Below are 24,905 nucleotides of genomic sequence, written 5' to 3'. Positions count from 1 at the left end.
AGGCGAGTCTGAGACGATGACTCAAAGTAATGGAGCATAATGATGTCTCGGCGTGGTGATGGCGTTGGGGGGGCCTGAAGCTCTCAGGTCAGGGGTTGGACAATGTGAACATTCAGCTACTTAGCTTCCTTTGCAACTTTGTGACAAAATGTGTTTGCCCAACACCAATTAAGATGCCTATGTGTGCGCTCTGGTCAATGGGTTTGACGGGGAGGCCGCTCCAGCGACGTGACATGTCCCTGAGCACGAACAAGCCGGCCTGTGTCCTCGCCGCCGTAATTGGTGTCCCTTGCAATGCGCCGCTTCCCAGGGTCCCGGCCTTTGTGTGGCAATGGCACTGCTAAATAAGGGGAGTCAGGGCTTTAATGAAACTCCTGTGAGTTTTAAACAAACACACGACGACCCCCGCCACAGCCCAGCGTGGTGCGTAGAACAGCTGGGAGTCGGGGGGGGGGACTTGGGAGGACCTCCCTGCCCTCCCCTCAGCCATTGTGGCTTTGAGTGACATCCTCTCAGGAGATGAACTCCGCCAGGATGGTGCTGCCGGTGGCCTGATTGCTGCGAAAATGGAATGTATGCTCATACAGAGGCAAGATGGGCAGCATAGTGATTTAGTGGGTAGCATGTCTGCCTCACAAGATAAGGAGCAAGACCTTGTTGCTGTCTCTCTCGCTGATATTGTATTTGTAAAAATATCTGTGTTTGAGGGGGTGGGGGGCAGTTGCATGAGACAGATGATAACCTATGACCGAACCTTAGAAGAAACTATAGGACTTACTAAAGAAGGAATTAACCAATTAGGCCAGCTTGTGATGTCCCTTACTAGGCCATGCCCCTTTAAAGGCACACATCTAACACTAGAATACTGCAGTGCATAAAGTCCACTTTATAAAACCAGTTTATTTACTTTACATTTTATTATGTTTTAGATGACACAGTTCTTGTTTTTCTTTATTGAAGGATAGGGATAGATCGATTATCAGCCGGGCCGATTATCGGCGCCGATATTCAGCATTTTGACAAATATTGGCATTGGCCATTTTGAAGAATCATATGGCCAATAATAGATCCATTGAAAAAAACAAGTGTTAACTTCAGGGAACCAATTTAAATTTACTTATTTGTATTTATTTTTTTACATTTTCAGAAATGCTGCTGACAATGGGAACTCTCTGCACCTTCTTTTTTTGTTTGAAATTAAAACTAAGATAAGTAAAAAATTGATACTTCAGATATTTGTAAATTTTTTAATACTTTATTTACTGTAGAAAACAATTGTTTAAATTAACGTTTGAAAACATGCTACTGCCCCTGGGAGATCCCGGAACTTTTTGTTAGATTTTTAAAACAAAGATGTACATTAACTGAGATTTTTTTTTTTTTTAACTCCAATAATTTACGAACCCTAAAAATTGCTCAATAAACAAGTGCTTTAAAATTCCCCAAAAATGTTTTCCAAATTTTGATGCCAATATTCTACCGTTTGTTGAAAATGAATATCGGCTCGAAATATCGGCTATCGGCGTCCTTGACTACTAATAATCAGTATCGGTATCGACCCTGAAAAAAACATATCAGTCTATCTCTATTGAAGGGGAACTCATGGCAAAATAAATCTGTGCAATAATGTATTATTTGTGCTGGGTATTTGAACATATTTTGTCTTTGTGGCATATTCAATTGAATACAGGTTGAAAAGGATTTGCTAATTTCCATTTGACTCCTGAGAGTGGCTGGGAAAAAGACCGTGTCGGCTCTCAGGCAGGGAAATCTCTGTCCGATTTGTCAGTGGGGGGCTCTTGAGCGGCGTGTTGATGTTGTGCGGCTAATGTGTTTGCGCTGGCTGCGATAGAGGGGATTAGCTCCCTTTGTGGTGGTCCCGCCGGCACCGCAGACTACTGGACTTTGAAAGCATACTTGCCAACTTACTCAGCGGACAAATCAAAGCCGCCTGAAAAATGGTTTCCCCTTCGGGCACCCAGTTGACGGCTTGACCCCTTGTTTGGGAAAAGGTACAATATACACACACACACACACACACACACACACACACACACACACACACACTGGCTGTGTTTGCAGAACGATTGTGGGTCAAGGTGACAAATGGCAAACACCAAATAAATCTTGTGTGAGCTGACCTCCTGCCAAGCATCCAGGCAACAATTAACCCACATCCTTGTCTACTTACTAACATCGATATTTTTTTCCAACACGTTTTACAGCCAGAAGAGCATCAAGCCAAGAAACAAGGTTGGAGTTGATGAGTATGAATTCACGGAAAAGCCAACTGCTATCAAAGTACTCACACGCGTGGAAATAAATGTAAAAAAACAAACAAACAAAAAACTCAATTACTAACCAAAACAGCAGCACGTAAACAACCTCTCAAATTAATTTTTCATTGAACTTAACTTTCATAGTCTTGTTTTTTACTTATAAAAATATTACTATTTTGTACATTTAAGATTAACGTTATTTTCATAATATTCTGACCTTTTTCTTATAAAATTAGAATTAACTATTTTTGGACTATCATTCTAATTTACTTTACTTTGGTATTCAGATTTTTTTCTTGTATAATTAACATTATTTTGCATTTGAATCCAAGCGTACAAATTAACAATTGATGATGTCGGCAGGTGATATGTTAAAGTCCAGATAAGGCCCCAGAAAAAAGGAATGCAAACGTTATGATTTCCCCTCATTCCACAGGTGATCCCGCGTTCCTTTTCTTCCTCTATCGACAACTGCATTGCATGTGATTAAATAACCTGAGTAAATAATGATATATAATTTGCTTTTAAAGGGCAGATTGACGTGCCACTTAATCCAGTTAAGAGCGACTGACTACCTGACACCCGGCCTGAGCCGCGGATTAGCTACGACGCCTTCGCTGAGACCGTCTTAAACGAGATTAATGTCAGCGCGCTGACCCGCGTGAACGTCTGCATTAGCAATGGTATTTGAACACAGCGCCGCCTCGGGCTGATCAGCTGCCGCCGTGCTGGCATGTGGACGCACATATATAATTATATTGCATCCGACAACAAGGATTTCGCTCTGCTGCATGCTGATAATTGGCCTTGGTAATGTTTTGGGTGACAGGTTATGTTATGTTTGTATTTTAAGAGTGTGCTGCAGACCTTTTCCTTTTTTTTCCTTTCTTTTTTTTGAGAGAGAGGATATTATATTGTCCTAATAAAATTATGACTTTATTCTTGAAATATTTTGGCTTTACATATATGTATATATTTACTGTATATTATGCAGTACATAAAAATACGTGTATACACTAGGAGTATCAAAATTAATTAAAGTTAATTTAAAGTTCATTAGGCCACTCATTTTTTTAACGGGTGATTTATGATCACCCCTTATTTGGAAAGCCTGTACTGGGGGAATTCCAGTTGCAACGCAGCAGACACGTCCACGTCAAAATTTTGCAGTAATAAATTTAATAATAATGCATATATTTGTGGAGACTGGGGTCAAGTTGTATTTTACAATTTTAAAAATGTGCAGAATTTCACAAGTTACTTCATGTTAAAGATTAGATAGCTCTTAATATGAAAAGAAAAATGCAACGAGCTGTCACCTTCTTTCAAATGCAATAATGCCATCTCGTGGCAGAAAAATTACCTCAACACAAATGAATATTTTTTTACAGTACAGTGCATCTTTTTAATTTTAACTAAATTTTATGAATTATTATGAAATTACTTTATCAATGACTAAAAGATGCAGCCATATTTCTATTAGTTTAACATTTTTTTCCACTTTTATGTTAACAGCAGTATGAAAATGTATTATAAAATATTTTATTGTACATTTAGAACAGATATAAAATGTGCAATTAATCATGAGCGAACAATTGAAGTCATGCGATTAATTACAATTAAAAAATTTAATCGCCTGACACATACAGACATTTTTTTTAATTAAAATGAAGCAGGAAATTTCGTGTCAGGCAAAATTTTGATGCCTTTCAAATACTGAAATAGTAATTTACAGTAAATATACATGAACAAGAATCATATTGTTTTTTAACATCCACCACAATATGGGAGAGGCAACAGAGCCATATATGTATTTTATTTTTTTAAATCAAGGGGTTTCTTGTCACAGTTTGTATTTTTCCATGACTGTTGTATTTTGTTATTGCGGGAACGGGCTGGAGAGCGTCTGCATGTGCGGCGCTGTGTGGTCTGAGCGAATGTCGGGGAAGAAAACGCCTGAAAGTATGACAGCAACGATAAACTTTTCCCTAAATAAAACACAGCACACAAACGTGTTGCTATAGGTGACAAATGAAATAAACTTTTAGCGAATTGGAAGAGGCAAAGTCATGGTTACTATCAGCACGAATACCAACATAAAAAAAAAAAAAATGAAGACCTTTCAAGTCAGCTGCAAGACAACTGCTAAACATTCAATTAAAGCTATCGTATGAAAAATATTGGTAAAGCAATCACAAAATTTAAATAATCGCAATTTTATGGGGGGGATACATGATAAGTGTTTTTTTGGGGGGGGGGGGTGAAGTTGTAGCATTATGATAATTAATGTATTTGTAATGTTGTCAGAAGAAAGTCAATGTTTGGATATAAAAAAATCTAAACTTAACACAAAAAGACGGTTGCAATATTGTGGGAAAACAGTCATTATGAATTTTTTTTTTTTAAACATTACACGAATAGTGATGCAATTTGACCAAACAAAATTATAAACAGAAAAACGTAATACAAAATACAAGAATAAATGAAATAGTAATATTGGGATAATAAAAGTTTGAATTTTACATGAAATAATTTTATTGTGTATTATAATGCACATTAAAAAAACAATAATAATCCCTAAATTTACATTTTTTGAGAATAAATTCATAATAATATGAGAAAATATTTTGTAGGGATAAACTTGTAATAATTTGACACAAAAAGTTAGAATTCTACTCAAAAAGGTAATGACCAATCATGGCTGACCTGTTTTCTAGGTTTGGTCATGTGACCTTTTGCAAGCTGGCTTAGGCACAATGATGTCATTTTCAGGCGAGTGGCAAAATGGCTGCCCCCTGCTTATTTCACATTCCACAAATGCACAATTAATCATATGCCAAATTTAGACTACAAGGGCCACGATTGAACGCCTTAATGTAAAAAATAAAAAATGTTGACTTGACTCCCTCTTTAAACTTAGTTTTTTCCCCTCCAAAATCCTGTTTCTACCACCCGTCATAAGGTACGCTGAGACTCTTTCTCAAAGTAATCTTTTTGTGAATCCAGATAAAAAGTATTCAAAGTGTCGTAAATTTCATCTCTGCCTTTTCTCCTTGTTGAACGGGACAGGGAAAGCGTCCCAGAAATGTGTTTTTTTAGAGATTTGTGAGCCTTCACTTGGACCGTGGTTCCCCCCCCCCCCCTCTTGCCTTCTCGCCTTTTCCCACAGACCTTGTGAAGCTAAAACACGTCCAGTTTACATCTCAACTGCAGCAAAGCGTGAAATGTTTCCACTTGCTGGCGGAGCGTCTGCTTAATTTTAGCTCATTTTTATAGATGTCAGAATATTTGGCCTGGATTAAAAGAGCTAATCAGACACTGGTGTTTATAGTCTACATCAGTCTTTCCCAAACCTTTAAATTTCCGCATGACTTTTTGCATTGGAATAAAGTTGGCACACCTTTGATTACCAACACTCTCACCCTAACCTACCCATATCCCGATCCTAAACCCAAATTACTAGCCGTAAACCTAATCACCTAACCCCAATCCCAAAACTATTGCCTGTTATCTAACTCAACACAGCTGTAACACCAAACAACAAGCACCTTAACCTCTAATCAGGAATCCCAATCCTAACTCTAACCCTAAACCCAAATGCCTTAACCCTAATCCTAACACTGATAAATACCGACTAAAACAAATTCTAACCCCAATCCCAACTCCAAACCACTAATCCTTACCTAAACCCCTAACACTTAACAACTAGTAACTTCCAAATAGCAACAACCCCTAATTCCAACACTACCTCTAACGCCTAAACATAACCTAACAACTATTACCTAATCTACCTTAACTGCCACACTCTAACCTAAACAACCAGACACTAACCCTAACCCATCACCTCCAGTCCCAACTGGCAACTAACACTAGCTCTAATCCCTAACTCTATTCCAAATTATAACCACTAACCCTAAATGACCAACAACAACTACCAATCAAAATCCAGGACCTGAAGTATTCCCGACATTTAAAACCTTCCAAAGAACAAAGTCGTCTAGAGTCCAATAAGTTAATGGACGAGTGCCAGTTCCAGCTGATCGTCTGGCTGATGTCATGTTTACACAATAGGCCAATATTTCACTGGCCTGTCAAAGCAGCCACTCACCTGCGTTTATTCAATCGCAGAGGAATCCTTCGGGTGCCTTGCGCGTGCACACGCACACAATGATCTGCCTGTCTGTCATTGAGACCAGTCTTGTTGTTGTGCATCTAATGGAGCGTGTAAACATCACTTAGCTTTTAATTACTAGCCTGGTGATGTTTGCTCAGTTTTGATTGGCGGACAAATTAATGGCCAATTAACAACAGTTAAGTTAATAGTTAGGTGCCACGTACCCTGTGAACTGTACAGTATTGGCTGGGCGGTTTAACAACACTTCAAATGTCATATGTTGTCATAAATTCCCTTTCCTGTTTTGAGGTTGTCATTGCAATTACTTTGCCGTCTTCTGCGGTTAGATAATATACATTAATTGTAGTATGTAAATTGTAAATGATACTTTTTGCACCAATTAAGTACAATTTGATAATCATCTACAAATGATTGTATTATGGAATCTTTGATTACATATTGAGCAAAAGTCATGTACCAATGTTGTCCAAGTCAAAAAGTGGACGGATTGATTCCAGCCTCCATTTTAACGTAGTGACCTTATCACGGCTTGATGTTATTGAGTGGACACGCCGCGTCTCCAGGCACACCCCGATTAGCTGAGAATGTGGGGGGACAGAACCTGGTAAACGCCCTTTTATTCCATTTTTCATTTCCATTTTGTTTAAAAAAAAAATCAAAATTAATAATAAAAAATAAAGGAATTCATTAATAATCCCATTAGTTTACAATCTTACGTTTTACGGCTTTAAGTAGCTTTTGGATTAAAATTTTTAAAAAATGAATTAAAAAAACTACTCTGTTGCAACAAATGAAAGCAAAGTCAAGTGAACTTTACACTGACTTGATGTTCCAGTCGTGTCAGCCTCCTGGGATGATTTCTTTAGTTTGTGTCATTCAGGTAGAGTTCAGGTATGGGATGCATTAGCGGCCTGTGCGAGCACACACATCAAAGGAGAGCGGTGAGGACATCAAATTCGACTTCACTCAAACAAACTGTAAAAAGAATACAATAAAAAAATAAAATCATGGCAGAAATATGTCAATATTTTCTTAAGCCGAGGTCAAATATTCCTTCTATTTCAACTCATTTTTTGATGTGACAGGTCGAGGTGCAGCATACGTGGTGTCGGGTTTGCATTGTACAGATAAATGAAAACAGATGCAGCTTTGTACATACAGCTTGCACTTTTTCGAGATGAAGCGATGACGAGAGGTATATTTTCATAACTATTTTGTCAGTGCTGGATGGTGAATTCCACCCAGCCATCCATTTTCTATAGCCTTGTCCTCACCTCGTGGGCGAGCTGGAGCCTGAGGTAGACCCAGCACTGGTCGCTAGTCAATAACAGCGCATATATTGACAAAAAAAAACAAAAAACATTCCCATCCCCACTCACATTCACACATAGGAACAGTTTACTCTTCAATTAATGTGACAAAGAAGTCTTTTGAAGTGTTCAAATAAAAAAGGAATCGACGGCATGAAATTGCACCTTTGACTCCAGTACTGTAGGTGGCGGTAATTAATGCCAGTTAAATATTTTTCGCCACAGTGAAGAAAAAAAAAGTGTTTTTTGTGCGTGTCTTTCAAAAATAAAATAAAACGTAAAGTAAAAATAATAGAGTAGCGAGTGACTGTCTGCCTCTCCCCGTCTTTTCTCTACTGTGTGGGGCAGCAGTTTGAATATCAACTCTCCATGTACTGATCAACTACTGAACTGAAAAATTGTCTGTATGGAGTTATTTTCTTAGTATCTTTTCTGACTCCAGCGCATTGAGACATGACGGAAGCTACTGAAAAGGCTTCATGGCTTTGGTTGAGGAAAAGGGGGATATGTGGCATAGTGCGCTACCTGGACACAAGTCGGGGCTTGATCAACCTCAGCGGGATCACCAGGGTGAGGGTGCCCGAAACAGCCCTATACTCGAGGTAGGCTGTTTCAGGCACCACTGAAGATTTATATCTCAGTACTGACTGCCGTCCCTCCCTGTCTTTTCTCTGTGTATGCGGGGCAAGTAGCAAAAACGTAGCCTGTGGATCGGCTATTGCGCTTCTGTTTTACACTGACTTCCAACGTCTCTTAAACGGACATGGTTATTTTCGGGTACAGTCAGTATAGTGAAAGAAATGAAAACACAACAAGTCCCAACATGCCCCGGAGTGAAAACAGAGCCGTCGACACAACTCCTCAAATAATCTTTCAAGGTGTTTCTCGTCTCTTCCTCCCCTGTTGCAGCAGACAGGTGATACAATGTCTGATTTAAAACCCAGCAGCCAATTAGCGCTGCACATGTCCGTATGTCCCGCCGCTCGTAGATCAAGTCGGCTCGACGAGTGGGAGCTGTTTGGCCCCGAGCAGCGAGGGATGAATTACTGCTCGTTTGCACTTCTTCAGTGGAGGCCCCCCATGTTTGAGGATGAATCTGTTTCCGCCGTTGCCAAATTGTACAGCTTGACTGATCACCTTGAAGTTGGCTTTGTGATCGTGTAAGATATACAGTCCACCCAAAAATAATCATCTATCAGAGGTTAGACTACGACCCTGAAACGATGGCAACGGTCCATGGATGTTGGGACTTCTTAACCCTTCCAATCTGTAGTTTGATTTGTTTATCTACAAATGAACATCTTCATAATTTTGGCCATGTGTAGGGAACCCTGGTCCTCGAGAGCCATTGTCTTGCCTATTCTCAATTGTCTCCCTCCAACCTTAGGATCTTTTCATGAGTTCAGTATTACAGTAGGCATCCATCGAATGTCATGACGATCTTTGAAACTGGCGATAGGGGTTTCTTGCCAAGGAGCACTAAGGACTGAGCTTTTGGAGGTCATTTTCAGGACCTCCAATATTTATAAATTGTCACCAATTAAGTTTATAGGCATCGTGAGGAGCCATAGTACTACGCACTACCTGAAATGGCTGCTTCAAACCAAAAAGGGCAACTTCCTCTTCAGTTTTGAGCTGTATCAACTTTTCATGCAATGACTGCCATCACATTTGGTAGTGATCTGGGAAGCAGGTTTTGGAGGCTACTTTCCAAAGGGTGCTACTACTAGGGACATGTAGTGAGGTTGTGTTTGAGATGTGAATTTTCACCAGTATACTGTACATGCACATTTGCAAAAACTGATGCTTTTTCAAACATGTTGAGACCCCCAACAAGGCGATTCTCTCGTCACCTGGTGCTCGGGCCCTCATTATAATTGGTGGACATGACACCATGATCCCACCTCACTTAACCCACTCACCAAGAGTCACTAATCAAGTCTTTTGAATCAAACATCCTGCCCGACTGAAGAAAAACTTTGCTCTTTGTTTTCCCTCTCCACACTATCTGCTAATGAGGACTCGGGGGTCGATGTAATTGTTGCAGGAAAGCCGCGCTGATCAGACGTGCAATTTGAGGGGGGAAAAATGAGGTTGCGTCGGATGACCTCATCCCTTTGGTCCAGCAGAGAAGCAGGGAAGTGCCTCAGGCAGGGCTTTTCTGATTTGTCTTCTTGGGTCAGCAGCATCGCATGTGTGCGATGTGTTTTTTTGCCTGTCAGGTGAGGTCAGGACGGAGAGCCGACGCCAGCCGTTGATGATGACTGTGACATGATTGGACCTCCTATGGATGATTCCACTTCCAGTCAGGGAGATTTACTCCAGTCGGAGCGGTCCGTCTTATCAAAAGTTCTCACAGCAAGACGCTGATTAAAGGCCGGTGATTAAATGGGAATGTGGAATTAACTCATTGTCATACGCAGGAATTTGGAATTTGACATTTGGAAACTCCCATTCCCGAGCAATGAGGCAGGGAACTCCTGGATGTCATTTACAGCCCTGGACACAAGCAACAGATGTCTTTTATTAGGTCAACATGATTTATTAATACAACAAATCATGTGATACGTTGATTAAAGATCAATTAGGTCCAGGTCACATGACGTGCAAATCACACCAGGGGCTGTCATCCCTCTCAGTGTGGATGAGCTTCCCTTTGGGTGTTTTTCCTCACATGGTTTCTCTATGCCCCGCCATATCTTTTTACATAGTTCTCAGGTTGTGTGCGAGTGTGGGCGTGCTCATGGGGATGTTGGTGTAAGGGGGTGGGGTGGGTTCTATAAGTGGTTGTTCTATAAGTACATTAATTACACAGCACTTGAGTTGCAATTTTTATGTATGAAGTTACTGTACTACATACATTGGGGCAAAAAAGTATTTGGCCAGTTTGCCTTAGTAAATACTTTTTTACTCCACTGTAAATAAAGTTTGATTTGATGTAGACAGACAATGTAACAACACTCACATTTTTTTAGTCCTCTGCAAAATTCGACAAATTAATTATGTATTATTTATTTCATTTGGGAAAAAAATGCTACAAATTTCTTTTTCTTTTTTTTTTTAGAGAGGCTGCAATGGATTAAGGACACTTGCACTGATTTCAATGGGAAAAGTACGAGTTTAGAGTACAATCACGGAACAAGGTGAACTCATAGCAGAAGGCACCACTGCATATTTGCAGCACAGAAAAGGACTTTTTTCAACAGAGTGCCATCGACTCGAGCTGACAGGGCACTGCCCCAATGCAAAAAAATAAAAATAAAATCCATGGCTTGACAGTGACTATTTCCAGCACATCAACGCTGAGCAAACATGCTAACCTGCTAGCAACTGTGGACTGGATCCCTCTGGATAGCTCAAACCACCAAGTAAATCCGACGACAAGCAAGGGATCACACCCTCCGCCGCAGAGAGCAAACAGCAGATCTTGCACACACAAAGCGCTCTCTTTGCCACTTAAGACAAAAGCAAACAATAGCACTTCATAGACACAGCGGTCGCCTCTTTATACAGTAAACAGGGAGTAAGACCATTATCAAAGAATGTCTTCCCTTCATCTTGGACCACTTAAACGTTGGATTCCCTCTAATTACATGCATGGAGTGGATTTATGGCCGTTCATTTTATAGCAGTTGTGAGAACAAATGGCAATTTGTACTTTGCAATACAAGACAATGTTTTTAGTGCCACACGATAGGAAATGAAGCATCTTAAAAATGTCAAGTCACCCAGTCAGTGTTCAGTTAAATTATTTTAGTACTGTACAATTTGACCCTGTTAGAAACAAAAAAGTTGGGGAAAATTTAGATAGAACTCGGAAAACTTATGTAGTTTCGAATCAGTCGTCCAAACCGAGCTGGAACATGAAGTGATTTCATAAAACTTTTTTTTTTCTTCCAAAAATTTTTTCCCTTCCGTATCCCTTTTCCAAAATGGACAACAATCACCGCAGTAGTAGCAGTGGTGGAAGTAATAGTAGTAGTAGTGGTGGTGGTCATAGTAGTGATAATCGCAGTAGTAGTAGTAGTAACGCAGTGTGATATAAAATATACTTGAGCGTATTCTATTTTGGAGGATATCTACATAAAGGTACACATTACCCTACCAAAATTGCTCAGCGTGACCGGTGCTCATCTGTTCCTTAGGAAACCAACAATACCTTCGCGCCACACTGCCAATAACACCAGTGTCATTCAACCGCAGGCGGTGGTGCAAGGACAAATTGGAGCCCCCCAAAAGTGTCCAGCGGGAAGCCTTGAGCGGCATCATTGTTCTTCAGCGGAGCAGAACTCTTGTTGATGGCGTCCCAGTAACCGTTCAGATAAATTCACATCAAAGCTTTACGTCGTGTGTGTGTGTGTGCATGCATGGCTGAGATAATAGCGAGCCTTTGATGCACACCAGTGATTCGCTTGCCATTATTTCCTTTCTGGGCCTCCTATGAAGAAGAAGAAGAGGTAGACTAAGTAGAAGAGACGACCCTTATTGCCTGCTCCCACTGTGTCAATAATGGAATTGTTTTGGAGACTTCCTGCGCATCTCTGGGCCTTCATGCAGGCGTTCTTTCATGTGTCAGCCTATCTGGGCCTTCCATCTGCTTCTGTAGCATGCGAAGGCTCACACGATGGGTCTGAGTCATTGCGCGCCTCTCTTGAGCAAGCCGACTACTCGACTACTCCTCGGCATCAATGCATTACTCTTATACACACACAAGACATGAGGTATTAATTCCAAGTAGACAGTGGAAGCCTGCTATTTGCAGGGTTAGTCACCTGACTGGCCCGTGAACAGCAAAAATCTGCGTATACTGGATGCTCATTAATAAATGCATTGAAACTGTTTTGTTTTTTTTAACCCCAAAAATGATTGAAAATACGGGGATGAACTGCCAATAAGTGCTTAACTCTTTGACTGCCAGACGTTTTCAGAAAAGGGATGCCGTGGGTGCCAGCCGATTTAAGCATTTTGACTGATCTTTCAAGGTCCACAGAAAATTATGTGTTTGGACTATGGAAACACACATACTACCAAATGAAAGATTGAACTCTCACCTTTCATCAGAAAAAAAAGTTTGTTTCTACCTTATTCCGTTTTTCAGTAATCAACAATAGAAAATGGTTAGTTTCACCTCTGTTTTGAAACAAACGTCTTTTAACGTCTTTGGCACTCCTCCATAGGATTTTACTAAACGTTATTTAACGTTTTTGGCATTCAAAGAGTTAAAAACAGGTGTGGGCTCCAAAAATAAACTAATAAATAAATAAAAATATTGAAAATGTATTGAAAAAAAATCTGCAAATAAGTGAATCCCTGCGTGCCAAGCCGCAAGTATACGATGGCTCACGGCGCTATTTGCGAGGAACTGGCACAAATTATGGTATAACTAACGGCCATTATGAATGCATTGAAGAAAACCCTTAGAAAAAACGGTGATACACCATCAGTAAGTGGTTTCCACAAAAAAACGGATTGGCTACACCTCTAACAACAAAATTATTATTGTTTTTATAATCTGCAAATAGGTGGATCTACAAGTGCCGTGTCACGAGTATTCACGGGGGAAGTGACTAGGCTGGCCCGCAAATAGCAAAATTACATAATCATTTTGTAATATATTACAAATTACGTTGTTTCTCATTGTTAGCGATAGCTAAGCGGACTTTCCTAAAACAAACTAGATGGTTGTTTGAACATTGGAACATTTTTTTAAAGCAGAAAATTGACTTTTAAAAAAAAATCTAATTTTTGGGGGATAAAAAAAAACACATTCATAAACTCAGACAATGGCTTCCGGTTTTTAAAAAAAGTGGAAAAGTTAATTGACAGTGTTGTTTTGTGCTAAAGTAAAACGTAAAAGCCGATGGAATAGCACACCATGGACCACTTAAACAAAAGTACTTGGCATATTTTAAACATGGACATTTCACACCTATTTTTTTCTCTCCACCAGCTTGTCTTTTTCTCTCATGTTGCTGCCAAAAAGATGTCAGCTGGTGGAAGAGCGTGAAAGAATGTGGAACGAACTCCACAAAATCTTGGCAAAATGCCCCCGAAATGAGAGTAGACCCAAAAAAAAGACAAGTTTTTTTTTTTTTTGCCTCATCATCATGTCAAGCTCATCAGGCACTCTCGCCCAGCCCGCATCCTTCTCCAAGGGAGTGGCGCGACGCTTCCTTTCTGCTGTCTTTTGTGGTGCCCCCACCCGCGTTCTCTTAAATGGCCGTGAAGATGAAGATGGCCGTGCGATAAGAGAGCGTGCACCCGAGGAAGATGAAGCAGCCGACAAGGCAGGCGAGCGTGCCTTGGCCCTTTGCGGGTACTTCAATTTCAAAGAGGCTAGCGTGGAGAAGAGTAGCTCTGGCGATCAAAGTGGACGTTTTTTTTTTTGTTACACGATACATTACATCAGTGTATCTCAAACTTTTGCAACAAGTAGCACTTCCAAAAATACTTCCTCTCCAAGTACCAACAACACCATAATGACCAACATTAAAATACTATAGTGGGTCAAACACTGTGGGGTAGGGATTATTTTTTTTTTAAGTTCAAATATACTGTCCACATGTTTTAACCGAAATAAGGGCAAAATAAAGTTAAATACAACTTAATTGAAATGAACTGAACTTAACCTAAACCAAATCCTTAAAAAAGTGATTTTGTGTACCACTAGAGGGAGCATGTGTACCACTAGTGGAACCCCTACTGCACTTTAAGATGCACTAATCGGTGGTAACCAACACAACCAAACAATTACGTTTCTTTAGGTCTGACTGAGGGTCTAGTTCACATGAAAAAGCATTGGGACACACTCAAAAGTAAAAAATAAAAATGAGAAAAAAGTAGTACCGGTACTTTTTTATTTTTAAGGAACACGTTCCTAGCTTATTTGGGGAAAATATGTTTTTAAGATAATAAAGAAAGAAAATAAATAAAAGAATTATGAAATAAGAAAAATTACAAAAAAAAATAAAGAAAAGGAAAGGGAAAAAAACGACATAAAAGTAGTACCGTTACTTTTTTATTTGTTTTTTAAGGAGAACATTCCTGGCTTATTTGGGGAAAATATTTTTTTAAGATAAAAAAAAAAACGGAGAAAAATGTAAAGTAGAAAATAGCAGTGCTTAATTTTTTTTTTAAAAATTAAGTTAAATTTAAGAAAAACATTTTTTAAAGAAAGTCCTTTTATTTTAAAAAGATAATCATCTTTGCTGGAACAAAGTTAGTGTTATGAGAAAGCAAAAATAGTTTTTTATTTTTAGTAAAATAGCACTTTTTTTGAGAGAAAAAGTCAGTGCTATGAAAATATTTTCAAAAGAAAAAAATAATGGAAAAAGAAAAATATACCAAATCAAATGTATAATTTGTTGTGTTGTCATAATGTATCTTTTTAGGACGTAAGTGCACTCAACATTATTCGCTCCAATGATATTCTGTGATATATGAACCATTCTAGTCCTCCTTAGTGTAATACTTACTCCAAGTGTACATTCATCAGGTTCAAAGATCAATAGTTAAGTCATTCTAAAATAACACACAAATGCGCACACCTTCACTATTGAGTCCAACAAAGCACTATTGTGCCACATTAATAAGATTTAACACGGAGCTTATTTCTCGATTGGTTCTTCTTGGCAGCGGTTCTTATCGCAACATCTTTCGTCTTGTTATTTAACCTCCAACGCATCTCAACTGGAGCTTGCTTGTCAAATGTGAAATATCTCATATCATGGAAATCACGCCGCAAGAACATGACTTATTTTATTGATGATTTGTATTCACATTAGTCTATTAGCAATGAAAATGTTTTTATTTTCTTTACAATGAAAATATCCTCATTTATAAAGTCTAGTATTATAAAAAATAAATCATTGTAAATTGTTTCCCTCATTTATCGCAAACCTCAACTCTTAATATTACAAGAAAAACTATTTTGAAGTTGTCAAATCACAATCGGCTTGACCCATTAAGGCCACTGTACTTTGCCAAAGCTAGCCTATGAAGCTACCATTTTTTGAGGAAAACTTTGAAGATAGTTTTAGGAAAGAAATCATAATGCTATATCAGAAAGTCATGTATTTTCCAATTAAAAAATATCCTAATCTATTAGAAAGTGTCATATTAAAGAGATACTTGACTCATTGAGCCATTTTCAGATGTAAAAAGATAACATCACCTGTGCTGAGGAAGTAGGTAACGACAAATCATGTCTCAGTTTGCTGACCAAACCTAGAAGTCTCAATGAATAACGTTACTCACAATGCTATCAACATCAAATGATTCTTGTACTGCTAGTTGACTACTATGTGTTATATTGTCCAAATGGCACAAAAACGGTTTGAAGAATATCATGTCAAGATTTGTGTCTTACGCTTGTTCCATCAGAGAATGACCGAGCGTCATGTTTGTCTTCTGGCTGCCCTCAAATACGAGAATTTACGCCCGTGTCAAGCATGGAGGCACCAGAAGAAGACAGCGGTCGCATTTGGGCACCTCCCAAACCTTAATCATAACGCCACAAACGAGCGTGTGGCCTCAAGAAACGTCTCCCTCATCAACTTGTGCGCCTCGTGTACTTGGAAGCAGAGTTTATTCAATCAGCAGTTTACATTGTCTCGCTGCTCTCGCTATTTGCTTTTGGCGAGGCATCGTGTCATTACATGTCATTTAGATGTCTTTTATGGATTTATGTTTTTCAAGCATTATTTTCAAGAGCGTGAATCACGGCGGCTGTGCGCAGAGGAGCCCGTGTGCTCTTTGTGCGGCCGACTGGGCCCTGTTTGAACAGGTCGGCGTATTGGAATTACACGCCGAGGTCCGCTTGATTCCACCCCAGAGGGCATCCAAGCTGAAGACCACCCAAAAGCTGCGGACCAGAAGACAGACTTTCCCCGTGTTTCCTTCCCTTTTTCAATGTTAAAATATGCTTAACAAAGCTTCAAAGTCGGTTTTGTTAAATTTACATAACAATTTAGTTGGATAATTTGGGAGAAATTGCAGGCAGCTGGGTGGTCACCACACACACACAAACACATATTGAAAAAATAAAACCAAAGACAATCTGTCAATATTCCTCCGATTATGCTGGGGTTGACTATAGTTTTAAGTTGTAATACCACCATTCAGCACTTGATGGCAGACATGGCTTAGTTGCGTCTTATTCTGCCCATAAAAACAGTGAGGAGGCCTAACAATTTTTTTCTGGTTTACGCTTTTTTTTTACTGATTTGTGTTGGTTCACTTCTAGACACGTTGGAGATTATGGTGCCCTGAAAGGCGCAAAAGACATTGTGAAAGATCATAGTATCAGTATTTTATCCGACGTTCCAGCGCAGAATGATTGATTGCACCACAATTTGCCATTAAAACAAGTCAAATGGAACACTATTTTAATTTTAGGTTAAATACAACAAATTTTCAGATTTTTTAAATAGCAAAAAGTGACAAAAATTGTAAACCACCCTAGTCGTATTTTTACTAGATAAAGTCGGAATAATCTGATATTAGTTTAATTTTAACAAGGGAATTAAAAAAATTACAACTTTATTCTAATACCATACCCTTTATTCTGGAAAATACACATTTTGTAATGATAAAAAGGGATCCCTTGGTAGTCCGAGGCGGGGACCCAGTTTGAGACCCGTACATTAAATGTAAGCCAGGGGGCCTGTTTCCCCTTCGCGCTGGTCATGTTGTGCCAAAAGGCAGCAGTGAGGATGTGTGTGGCAAACAAGCAGGAGACCCCCCCCCCCCCCCCCCCCCCAGTCTCCCACCCACCTTCTCTCAGAGCAATCAGAGCATGGAGGGCCGAGCTGTGGCTTTTGTCTCTCGCTGCTCCTGCAATCGGCCCGCCAAGTGGCAAGCTAATGACCACAGCACCCTTGGAAGGACTCCAGAAGCTCGCGCACTCTCTCTATGAACGACAGAGGGGTAGACGTTAAGTTTTAGTCATACATCACGATATCCGGCCGCATGGCTACATTCAGATATTTACCTGGATTTGTTTAGATTTATGTTGATTTTTAAGAAATGTAACTGACTGCACCGATAGCCGCATAGCTTTATGCATGGATGCACTTAGTAAGCTTGTTTTGATTTTTGAGGAATTCAATTCACTGCGATGACGACCACATAGCCAGAGATTTTTTTGTCCGGGTTCATTTTTGAATGATTCAACTAACTACTACAAAAACGTGTTCTTGTTGTTGTTGCATTTCAGAAATTTAGCATGGCCCTCCGAGGACTTCATGAAAAACTAAATGGCCCCTGATACAAAAAAAAATCAGCCCCTCCCCACAAAAAAAAGTTTGTTTAAGTAGCTTTCAGGCCTTGATGCCAGTTTGACGTGTCAAGAAAACACTCAAGAGGTGCGGCGTTATCACATTTTTCCCTTTGATACGTACATAGTTGGAATAGCAGCAGTGCCTACATCATGGCTGACATAAATCTAAACTGGGCCCGGGCCAAATATGTCTACACCACATCAGCACGCCCTCCCGACAGAGCAATATGTCACCAACAACTCTCTGTCTTCAACATGGAGATTTTATATTTGAAAATTAGTTTAAGGTTTAGCTCAAGGTGGTTGGCTGCTGCTCACTGAATGACACACTTGATGTTCAACACTGTACTGTATTGCATGTACAGCAGCAGGGCTGCAAACAATTATGTTGTTGTGGCGCCCTCTATTGTCCAAACAATTCAAAGCAGGCAATTTAAATCAAGCCCAAAGTGTCATTTAAGTGGTTTACTTTATTCTCCTAAATGCTTGGATTGACTTGGCAGGCTCTCTGTAAACCCTTTCACACAAAAGCTAGGCTAAATAGGAGGGAAAATACATTTTGTTTGCTTTGTATTTATGTAAAAAAAATAACTTAATAAACAAATTCATAAATTAATAATTGAATTTCTATTTAAAACATTGTCGAAAAAATCTGTTTTTCAAACTTTAAATGTAGATCATTTTAAAGAACTTTGAGTCTTAAACATAATTTAAAATGAGGGCTAATGCATAGCTTTTTCAAGAGCCAGCATTTATGGCTTGTTTTGGGTTTTCACCAATTTTAAATGCAGTTGTTACTTTTTAAATTAAGGTTTTTTCTCATTTTCATATATTCATTTTACGAAAGTGTTGATACTGGTAATCAATGCAAACACTAGGCACTATTAATTGTTTTTACATTGCAAATATAACGTGAACACAGTAATACTTGTAGTATGTTTCATAACATAATATTTGATTGAGCATTCACAAAATATACATATTATAAATATCATAAACATACATATTAATGTTACATTGAACAACCTTAAACACTTGTTTAAAAGGGGACTTCCCTCCATTGTATTACCTCATAACATTTTATACAAAACAGCTAACATCGCGAATTGATTTTAGTACAACCAATGCTAATTGCTAACTGCTAATGTAGCTACTAGCTACATTACTGTTTAACCTGTTACCTGTAACCTCTTATTATCAATGCCCAGTCTATTAACTATTGGTTAAATAACGACCACATTATAAACATTTACTTTTTTACACCAAATATATTACATTGTTTGTTTGTTTGTTTAATTAATCGAAATAACTAACCAGTGTGTTACTTTCGCTCCTTCTCCTACTTCTTCGATGGGGGCCCGCTGAAAGGACACTTCCGGTTTACCCGGAAGTGAGTGTAGGACCCAAAGATGGCGGAGCAAGGTCCGATGGCCATAGCGATGCGGCTACGAAACCAGCTGCAGACCGTCTACAAGCTAGACCCGCTAAGGAACGAGGTAAGCGGGACGTGCTTCATGGGGGCAACCGCTCGGGAGGAGCCGCGGGCGGCCGGTTAAAGCGTTTACGAAGCGGACCTTCGCTCGCTCCCTCGCTCGTTGTAGCGGAGCTGATGGGGTGAGCGGAGAAGGTGGCGAGGGGGGCGGAAGAAGGAGATGCTGGGGGGAAAGTGAGCGTGCGTTACGGTGTCCGTGAGTCAAACCCCCGCGACTCACAGCTCCTAGTGGGGGAGGCTGCGTTGGCCAGTTCGACAGCCGGCGATGCGTCGTTTTTATCGGCTTTGGAGAATGTAAACACTTCCACGGAGCTTGTGCTGCTAGCTGAGCACACGCGCTCGTGAGGACTGTCACAGGCTACGCTAGCCGCTCGTAGCGCGGAGCTGTAAAAGTGCAAAATGTTGCACTCCAACTTGGTTCAATGGCATGTTTTCATTTCGATTTAAGTTTCGTGAGGTAGTAAAAGTGATTCGCGCCCTCTCCCTTCTGTCCGTCCGTCCGTCATTCCTTCTAGGAGGAGGTCGAAGTTCATGCTCATTCACACAGCAGTGCAGCTCTTTCACAGGGGAGGTCCACGGTGACGAAAGGGACCGGCATTGCCACAATAACATCATTACATATTCAAACAAGAAAGCAATAGCAAGCAAAATGTGTTAGTCGTGTCGAGTAGTGTGGAACAATGTTGGAAAAACAATCAAATTGCATTTTTCTCCCTTAACATTGCTATTTAATAAGCTTTTTTTTTTTTTTTTTACATTTATTTATTTATTTTTATAATTACAATATAAGACTTATGACATTTAAAAATTAATGCCTGTTTTTTTCTGATTTTTAAGTTAAGAAAAGTGAAAAAAATTCCAAAGGAGAAAGTTGTAATTATTAATATCTTTGTTGTTGTAAGCGTTAAGGGGCCCAAAAGGTTTTTTTTTTTTTAACTATATAAACTGTATATAAATATTTTTAATTTATTGGCAGGTTTATGTGAAATACGAAATATCGTGGGGGGGTCAGGGGGGAAAAAAATCCATATTGGTCATCTTAAAGAAAACCGCATTATCGATGCTAATTCTGTTAGCCCATCTCTGCCGTTTGACATTATGCATTAGCGTTAGCAAACTTAAAGTTATGTTGTTAGATAGTTTTGTAACATCATGGCTGGCTCAACCCGGAACCTCAAAGTATATCCACATGACTGATGTGGCTACTACCTGGAAATCATAATTCAGGCTGGTAACGCGGTATCAGTGTCATATTATTTTTACGGGACCATGGTGGTATTGGTTATGTTTTACGATGCGAGGAGTTGTGACGATTGTGTGTGTCCTTTTTAAATGAAACAGTTCCGCTATTAATTTATTGTCGTGTTGCCAGGAGGAGGTGAAGTTGAAAATCAAGGACCTGAACGAACACATCGTGTGCTACCTTTGTGCCGGCTACTTCATCGACGCCACCACCATCACCGAGTGTCTGCACACATGTGAGTCCCCAGACATTTTGCTTTTTGACATTTTTTTTTTAAAGGGGAGGTGAGGTTGTAAAATAAAAATGTCAACGGATTTAACCTAACACCAAGCTTCCACCAGATGGCGCCAAAGTACTACATTTATTGCTTTGGCCTAAGCTCCAAAACAGAAAACGACATTTACACCCAAAAATGGAGCACATGTACCTCAACCCCCCAACCCCAAAAATCTGCAAATTAAATAAAAAAAAAACTGAAATATTTTTGATGTCAATAAATCAAATTAAGATTCTCCTAAGTGTGTCTTTGTGTGTACTTTGCAGTCTGTAAGAGTTGTATCGTCAAGTACCTTCAGACCAGCAAATACTGTCCCATGTGCAACATCAAAATCCACGAGACGCAACCCTTGCTCAACCTCAAGCTGGACCGTGTCATGCAGGACATCGTCTACAAGCTGGTGCCCGGCCTACAAGAAAGTACGCGGACGACTCGTTCTCATCCAAACATTAAAAAAAAAAAAATCACAAAAATCATGCTCGCCTTGCTTGTGTTTGGACAGGTGAAGACAAAAGAATAAAGGAGTTCTATCAGTCGCGGGGGTTGGAGAGGATTATCCAGCCAGCAGGAGACGGTGAGGATGACAAGGCGGACAGTTCATCATTTGTTTGTTAGCTTTGAGGTGTAGTTTGCATTCCACAGGGATAAGTAACATTTTGTGAATATGAATTATGTTAAAGCAACTGGGAAAGTTTTTTTCTTCACATCCCTCACAGCAAACGTGGCAAATCCAGTTCCAGAAAGTAAAAAGCCACAGTTTGTCTTTGGCCCCCGGAGGCTAGCAATCTAACTAGCTAGCTAGCTCGCTAGCAGATAAACGAGCACCATGGGAGCTAGCTAGCTAGCTAGCACCTGTGGCTAAAGACAAAGTGTGGGCCGGGATTTGCCACCTCTGCCTCACAGCCCTAACATTTAGAAATTTAGTTGTATATTTGGGAGGGGTCTAATTTTTTAGAGATATTTGTAATTAAAGTAATAAATTCGGACATTACACTATAAAAAGTCATACATTTGAGAAATTAGAGAAAAAGTTCCATATCATAGAAAAAAAGTTGCGAATAAGTCATATTTAAAGGATAGTAAATGAGAAAAAACATGAGGAAAAGGTTGTCTATAATCTTACTAAAATAGTCATCTATGTTTGAGAGAGAAAATCATTTGAGAAAAATGTGTTTATTTTTTTGCAAGAAAATCCTAATCTTACAAAAATAGGTTGAAATGTTTTTTTTTTATCATTCAAAAAATGGACTTTTTAAAATGTGTTTGAAAAAAATAACTTCTATTATTGAGAAAGAATACAGTTGTAATTTTTTTTTAGGAAAAGTAATATATTGTGAGAAGAAAAATTCATATATTTGAGACGATTTTGGAAAAAGGGATGCTACGTGTGTTAGCATTCTTTGCTAACATGAATGCAATTGATATGTAATGAATTCCATTCTGCTTGTGGATAACGTAGTATGTATGTTTTTTTTTCTGTTCCAGATTGTGTATCAGACGCGTCAGGTTTACCGTACACCAGCTTCGACCACTCCAAGGCTCACTTTTACAGATATGACGAGCAGGTGTCGTTATGTTTAGAACGACTAAGGTAAGATGTGCGCTTTCATAATTTATTAGCAATTATCATTATGATGAATTATCAATTTTTGATTAAATTTTTTTGTGCAGTTCGTCACTCGCAGGGAAAGATAAGGCGAAACTTGCATTGCAGGTCAGTCGCACGTAGACACACACACACACACAAAACGCACATTTATTAATATATACATTGCATATAAAAAGTCTGCACACCCCTGTTCAAATGCCTTCTTTTTTTTGCCACCATGAATGTGACATAAGCTGTACAACTCAGTTTGTTTGTTTTTAAGAGAAAGTGAAAGATCATGTTCGGAATTAATCATTCACATTCAAACTAATATTCACAGAAATCGGCACACACTTGCCACCATTTCAATTCACTCTGATGAATCGCGTTCAGCTGTTCTAGTAGGCTTTTGGGGAGATTTTTCTTCATCTTGCTTTTCATCGCACAAAAAAAACTTTGAACAAGAGTGTGTAGAATTGTTAACCAACTGCATATTTATATACTGGATAAAAATGTTACCTTTTTCATCAAGTTTTGGAAACATTTGATTTAAACGATTCCCTGTGCGCGCGCGCAGCAGAAGTTTGTGCGGTGTTCTGTGCGAGCGGAGGTGAGGCATCTACGCAAAGTGCTTTGTCATCGACTCAACGTGGAAAAGCATCAGGTAGGTGGCTCGCTCGCTTCCTGTTTTGTTTAATTTAATTTTTTTCTGATGATCATTGTTGTGTTTGTGTTGCAGGTCCAGATGTTGTTCAACGACGAGTTTTTGCCCGACCACATGACTATGAAGCGCTTATGGTTATCACACTGGTTTGGAAAGGTGATGCATCAATTTTTTATATATATATTTTTGACTTTATTTTGAACATTTAAAATAATGAAACGAAAAGGCATAATTTTTTAGTTATTCCGCAAAACAAGTATGAAATATATGTTTTCGTTCTGCATAAATATCATGACTACCCAAGAAACCCATTTACAAAAAAATAAAAAATACTGTTCGAAATGCAATAGGATAATGATATACAGTATAAATCAGCAGTAATTAAATGTGGTGCTGTGGTAAACAATGAAGTAAGTACATTGAACAAAATTTACACAAAAAATGAAAGAATATAATCTGATGAAAATAAGTACTATAAAAACAAAAGTAAATGAAACATTATTTGAAAAACAAAAATCCCAATAAATAAATGCTAATAAAATGAAAATAAATGTAAATTCTATATCTAAATTATAGAAAATACATAACTGTAGGTAATATAAAATCAAAAAGAAGTCCAACTAATACAAATGAGAAATCAAAATAAATGCCATGATATATAATTTATATAAAAAAAACTAAAATGAAAGGAAACATGAAATAATTGAAGCAAATAAGTTCAACAAAAATAATAAAACAGTATAAAAAATACATGAATTAAAATACTCACACGAAATACGAATAATATTGAAAGGGCATGGAGCTAGCTGAGATAAAAAATAATTAAGTAAACAACATTAAGTCAAATACAAATAACTATCGGGGATATCTGGCGGTATGTTGTGAAGGTTTATTTCCCATACAGGACATTTTTTAACAAGCTGCATCGACATTTTGAGTGGTTTCCGAAGCTCAGATTGAAAATGAATTTTAAATATGTTGGATCACATATATGAATATGTACTCATTGAAATCTTTTTTGTTCGTTTATCTCAGGCGCAGCCGCTAGTGCTTCACTACACCATCAAGGAAAAACGTAACAGATAGGACTCCGTTGGACTTTGGCCTTCCTTCCTTACCAACACAGCTGTACATATTTTGTACAATACATAATTCTATTTTAATAATAGTGTTTGTGTACAGGAACTTATTTTCCCTCCTTTTTGTATTTTTGAAAATAAATTAAAAATGTCAAACTAGCAAAGGCTGTTATCACTCTTATTTCACAGAAAAACAATATTGATGATTTACATATATCATGAATTGCATAAAATTCACGTCGACTGAGGTATAAAATTGCTAAAGTTTCAAATTGGCGAAGCAGGCAGCGGTGATGCGGTGCCATGATATCTCCACCAGATGGCGTCCTTGCGCTTTTTACATCCTGCGTCCAGCTTCCTTCTCCATTGTCACGTGATCATAATCTACTCATATTACCGCTTTTTAATAGTCCAAATGTTCTTGGTGGATCGTTCGGATCGCGGTGGCACAATATGCTACTTACATTTAATTTATATACACATAAAAGTGTCACAGGGTCGTAAATAAACACACTGTTAACGTGTTAATGCGTCTTCTCTTACCGAGTTGGGGCAAAAT

The 24,905-nt window shown here is 38.8% G+C and overlaps 1 protein-coding gene and 1 long non-coding RNA gene across 6 annotated transcripts in view; one reads left to right on the top strand and one right to left on the bottom strand.

Moving 5' to 3' along the window:
* The window catches only part of LOC144059441 (uncharacterized), a 101,329-nt gene extending 81,397 nt beyond the window's left edge, over nucleotides 1-19,932 (bottom strand). For all 3 annotated transcript variants that reach the window (XR_013295665.1, XR_013295666.1, XR_013295667.1), the window contains exons 1-3: nucleotides 19,318-19,932; nucleotides 17,499-17,634; nucleotides 7,238-7,325 (exon numbers count right to left, since the gene is read on the bottom strand). This is a non-coding gene — a long non-coding RNA (uncharacterized LOC144059441). The remainder of the gene's footprint in view (nucleotides 1-7,237; nucleotides 7,326-17,498; nucleotides 17,635-19,317) is intronic.
* On the top strand, nucleotides 19,332-24,510 carry pcgf1 (polycomb group ring finger 1). 3 transcript variants are annotated; one of them, XM_077578537.1, is made up of 9 exons: nucleotides 19,332-19,499; nucleotides 20,868-20,973; nucleotides 21,282-21,434; nucleotides 21,518-21,589; nucleotides 22,501-22,606; nucleotides 22,687-22,729; nucleotides 23,184-23,267; nucleotides 23,343-23,423; nucleotides 24,303-24,510. In XM_077578537.1, the coding sequence occupies exons 1-9, from the start codon at nucleotides 19,413-19,415 to the stop codon at nucleotides 24,351-24,353; spliced, it is 783 nt and encodes a 260-aa protein (XP_077434663.1). In that variant the 5' UTR covers nucleotides 19,332-19,412; the 3' UTR covers nucleotides 24,354-24,510. The 3 variants fall into 3 exon arrangements, with proteins under 3 accessions (XP_077434663.1, XP_077434662.1, XP_077434664.1); XM_077578536.1 differs by having other exon boundaries at nucleotides 23,181-23,267; XM_077578538.1 differs by having other exon boundaries at nucleotides 19,342-19,499; nucleotides 20,871-20,973; nucleotides 23,181-23,267.
* The last annotated feature ends 395 nt before the right edge of the window (nucleotides 24,511-24,905 follow it).

Source organism: Vanacampus margaritifer, chromosome 10, assembly GCF_051991255.1.
Source record: "Vanacampus margaritifer isolate UIUO_Vmar chromosome 10, RoL_Vmar_1.0, whole genome shotgun sequence".
NCBI lineage: Eukaryota > Metazoa > Chordata > Actinopteri > Syngnathiformes > Syngnathidae > Vanacampus > Vanacampus margaritifer.
The sequence above is the reverse complement of the archived record's forward strand: the minus strand, read 5'-3'. Positions and strand labels throughout refer to the sequence as shown.

What these genes read in the sequence shown, in the direction of transcription:
- pcgf1 (XM_077578536.1), top strand. Translation starts at nt 19,413, where the DNA reads ATGGCGGAGCAAGGTCCGATGGCCATAGCGATGCGGCTACGAAACCAG. An exon ending in TTATGTTTAGAACGACTAAG is followed by an intron (nt 22,607 to 22,686) that starts GTAAGATGTGCG and finishes TTTTTTGTGCAG; the next exon opens with TTCGTCACTCGCAGGGAAAG. An exon ending in TCAACGTGGAAAAGCATCAG is followed by an intron (nt 23,268 to 23,342) that starts GTAGGTGGCTCG and finishes TTTGTGTTGCAG; the next exon opens with GTCCAGATGTTGTTCAACGA.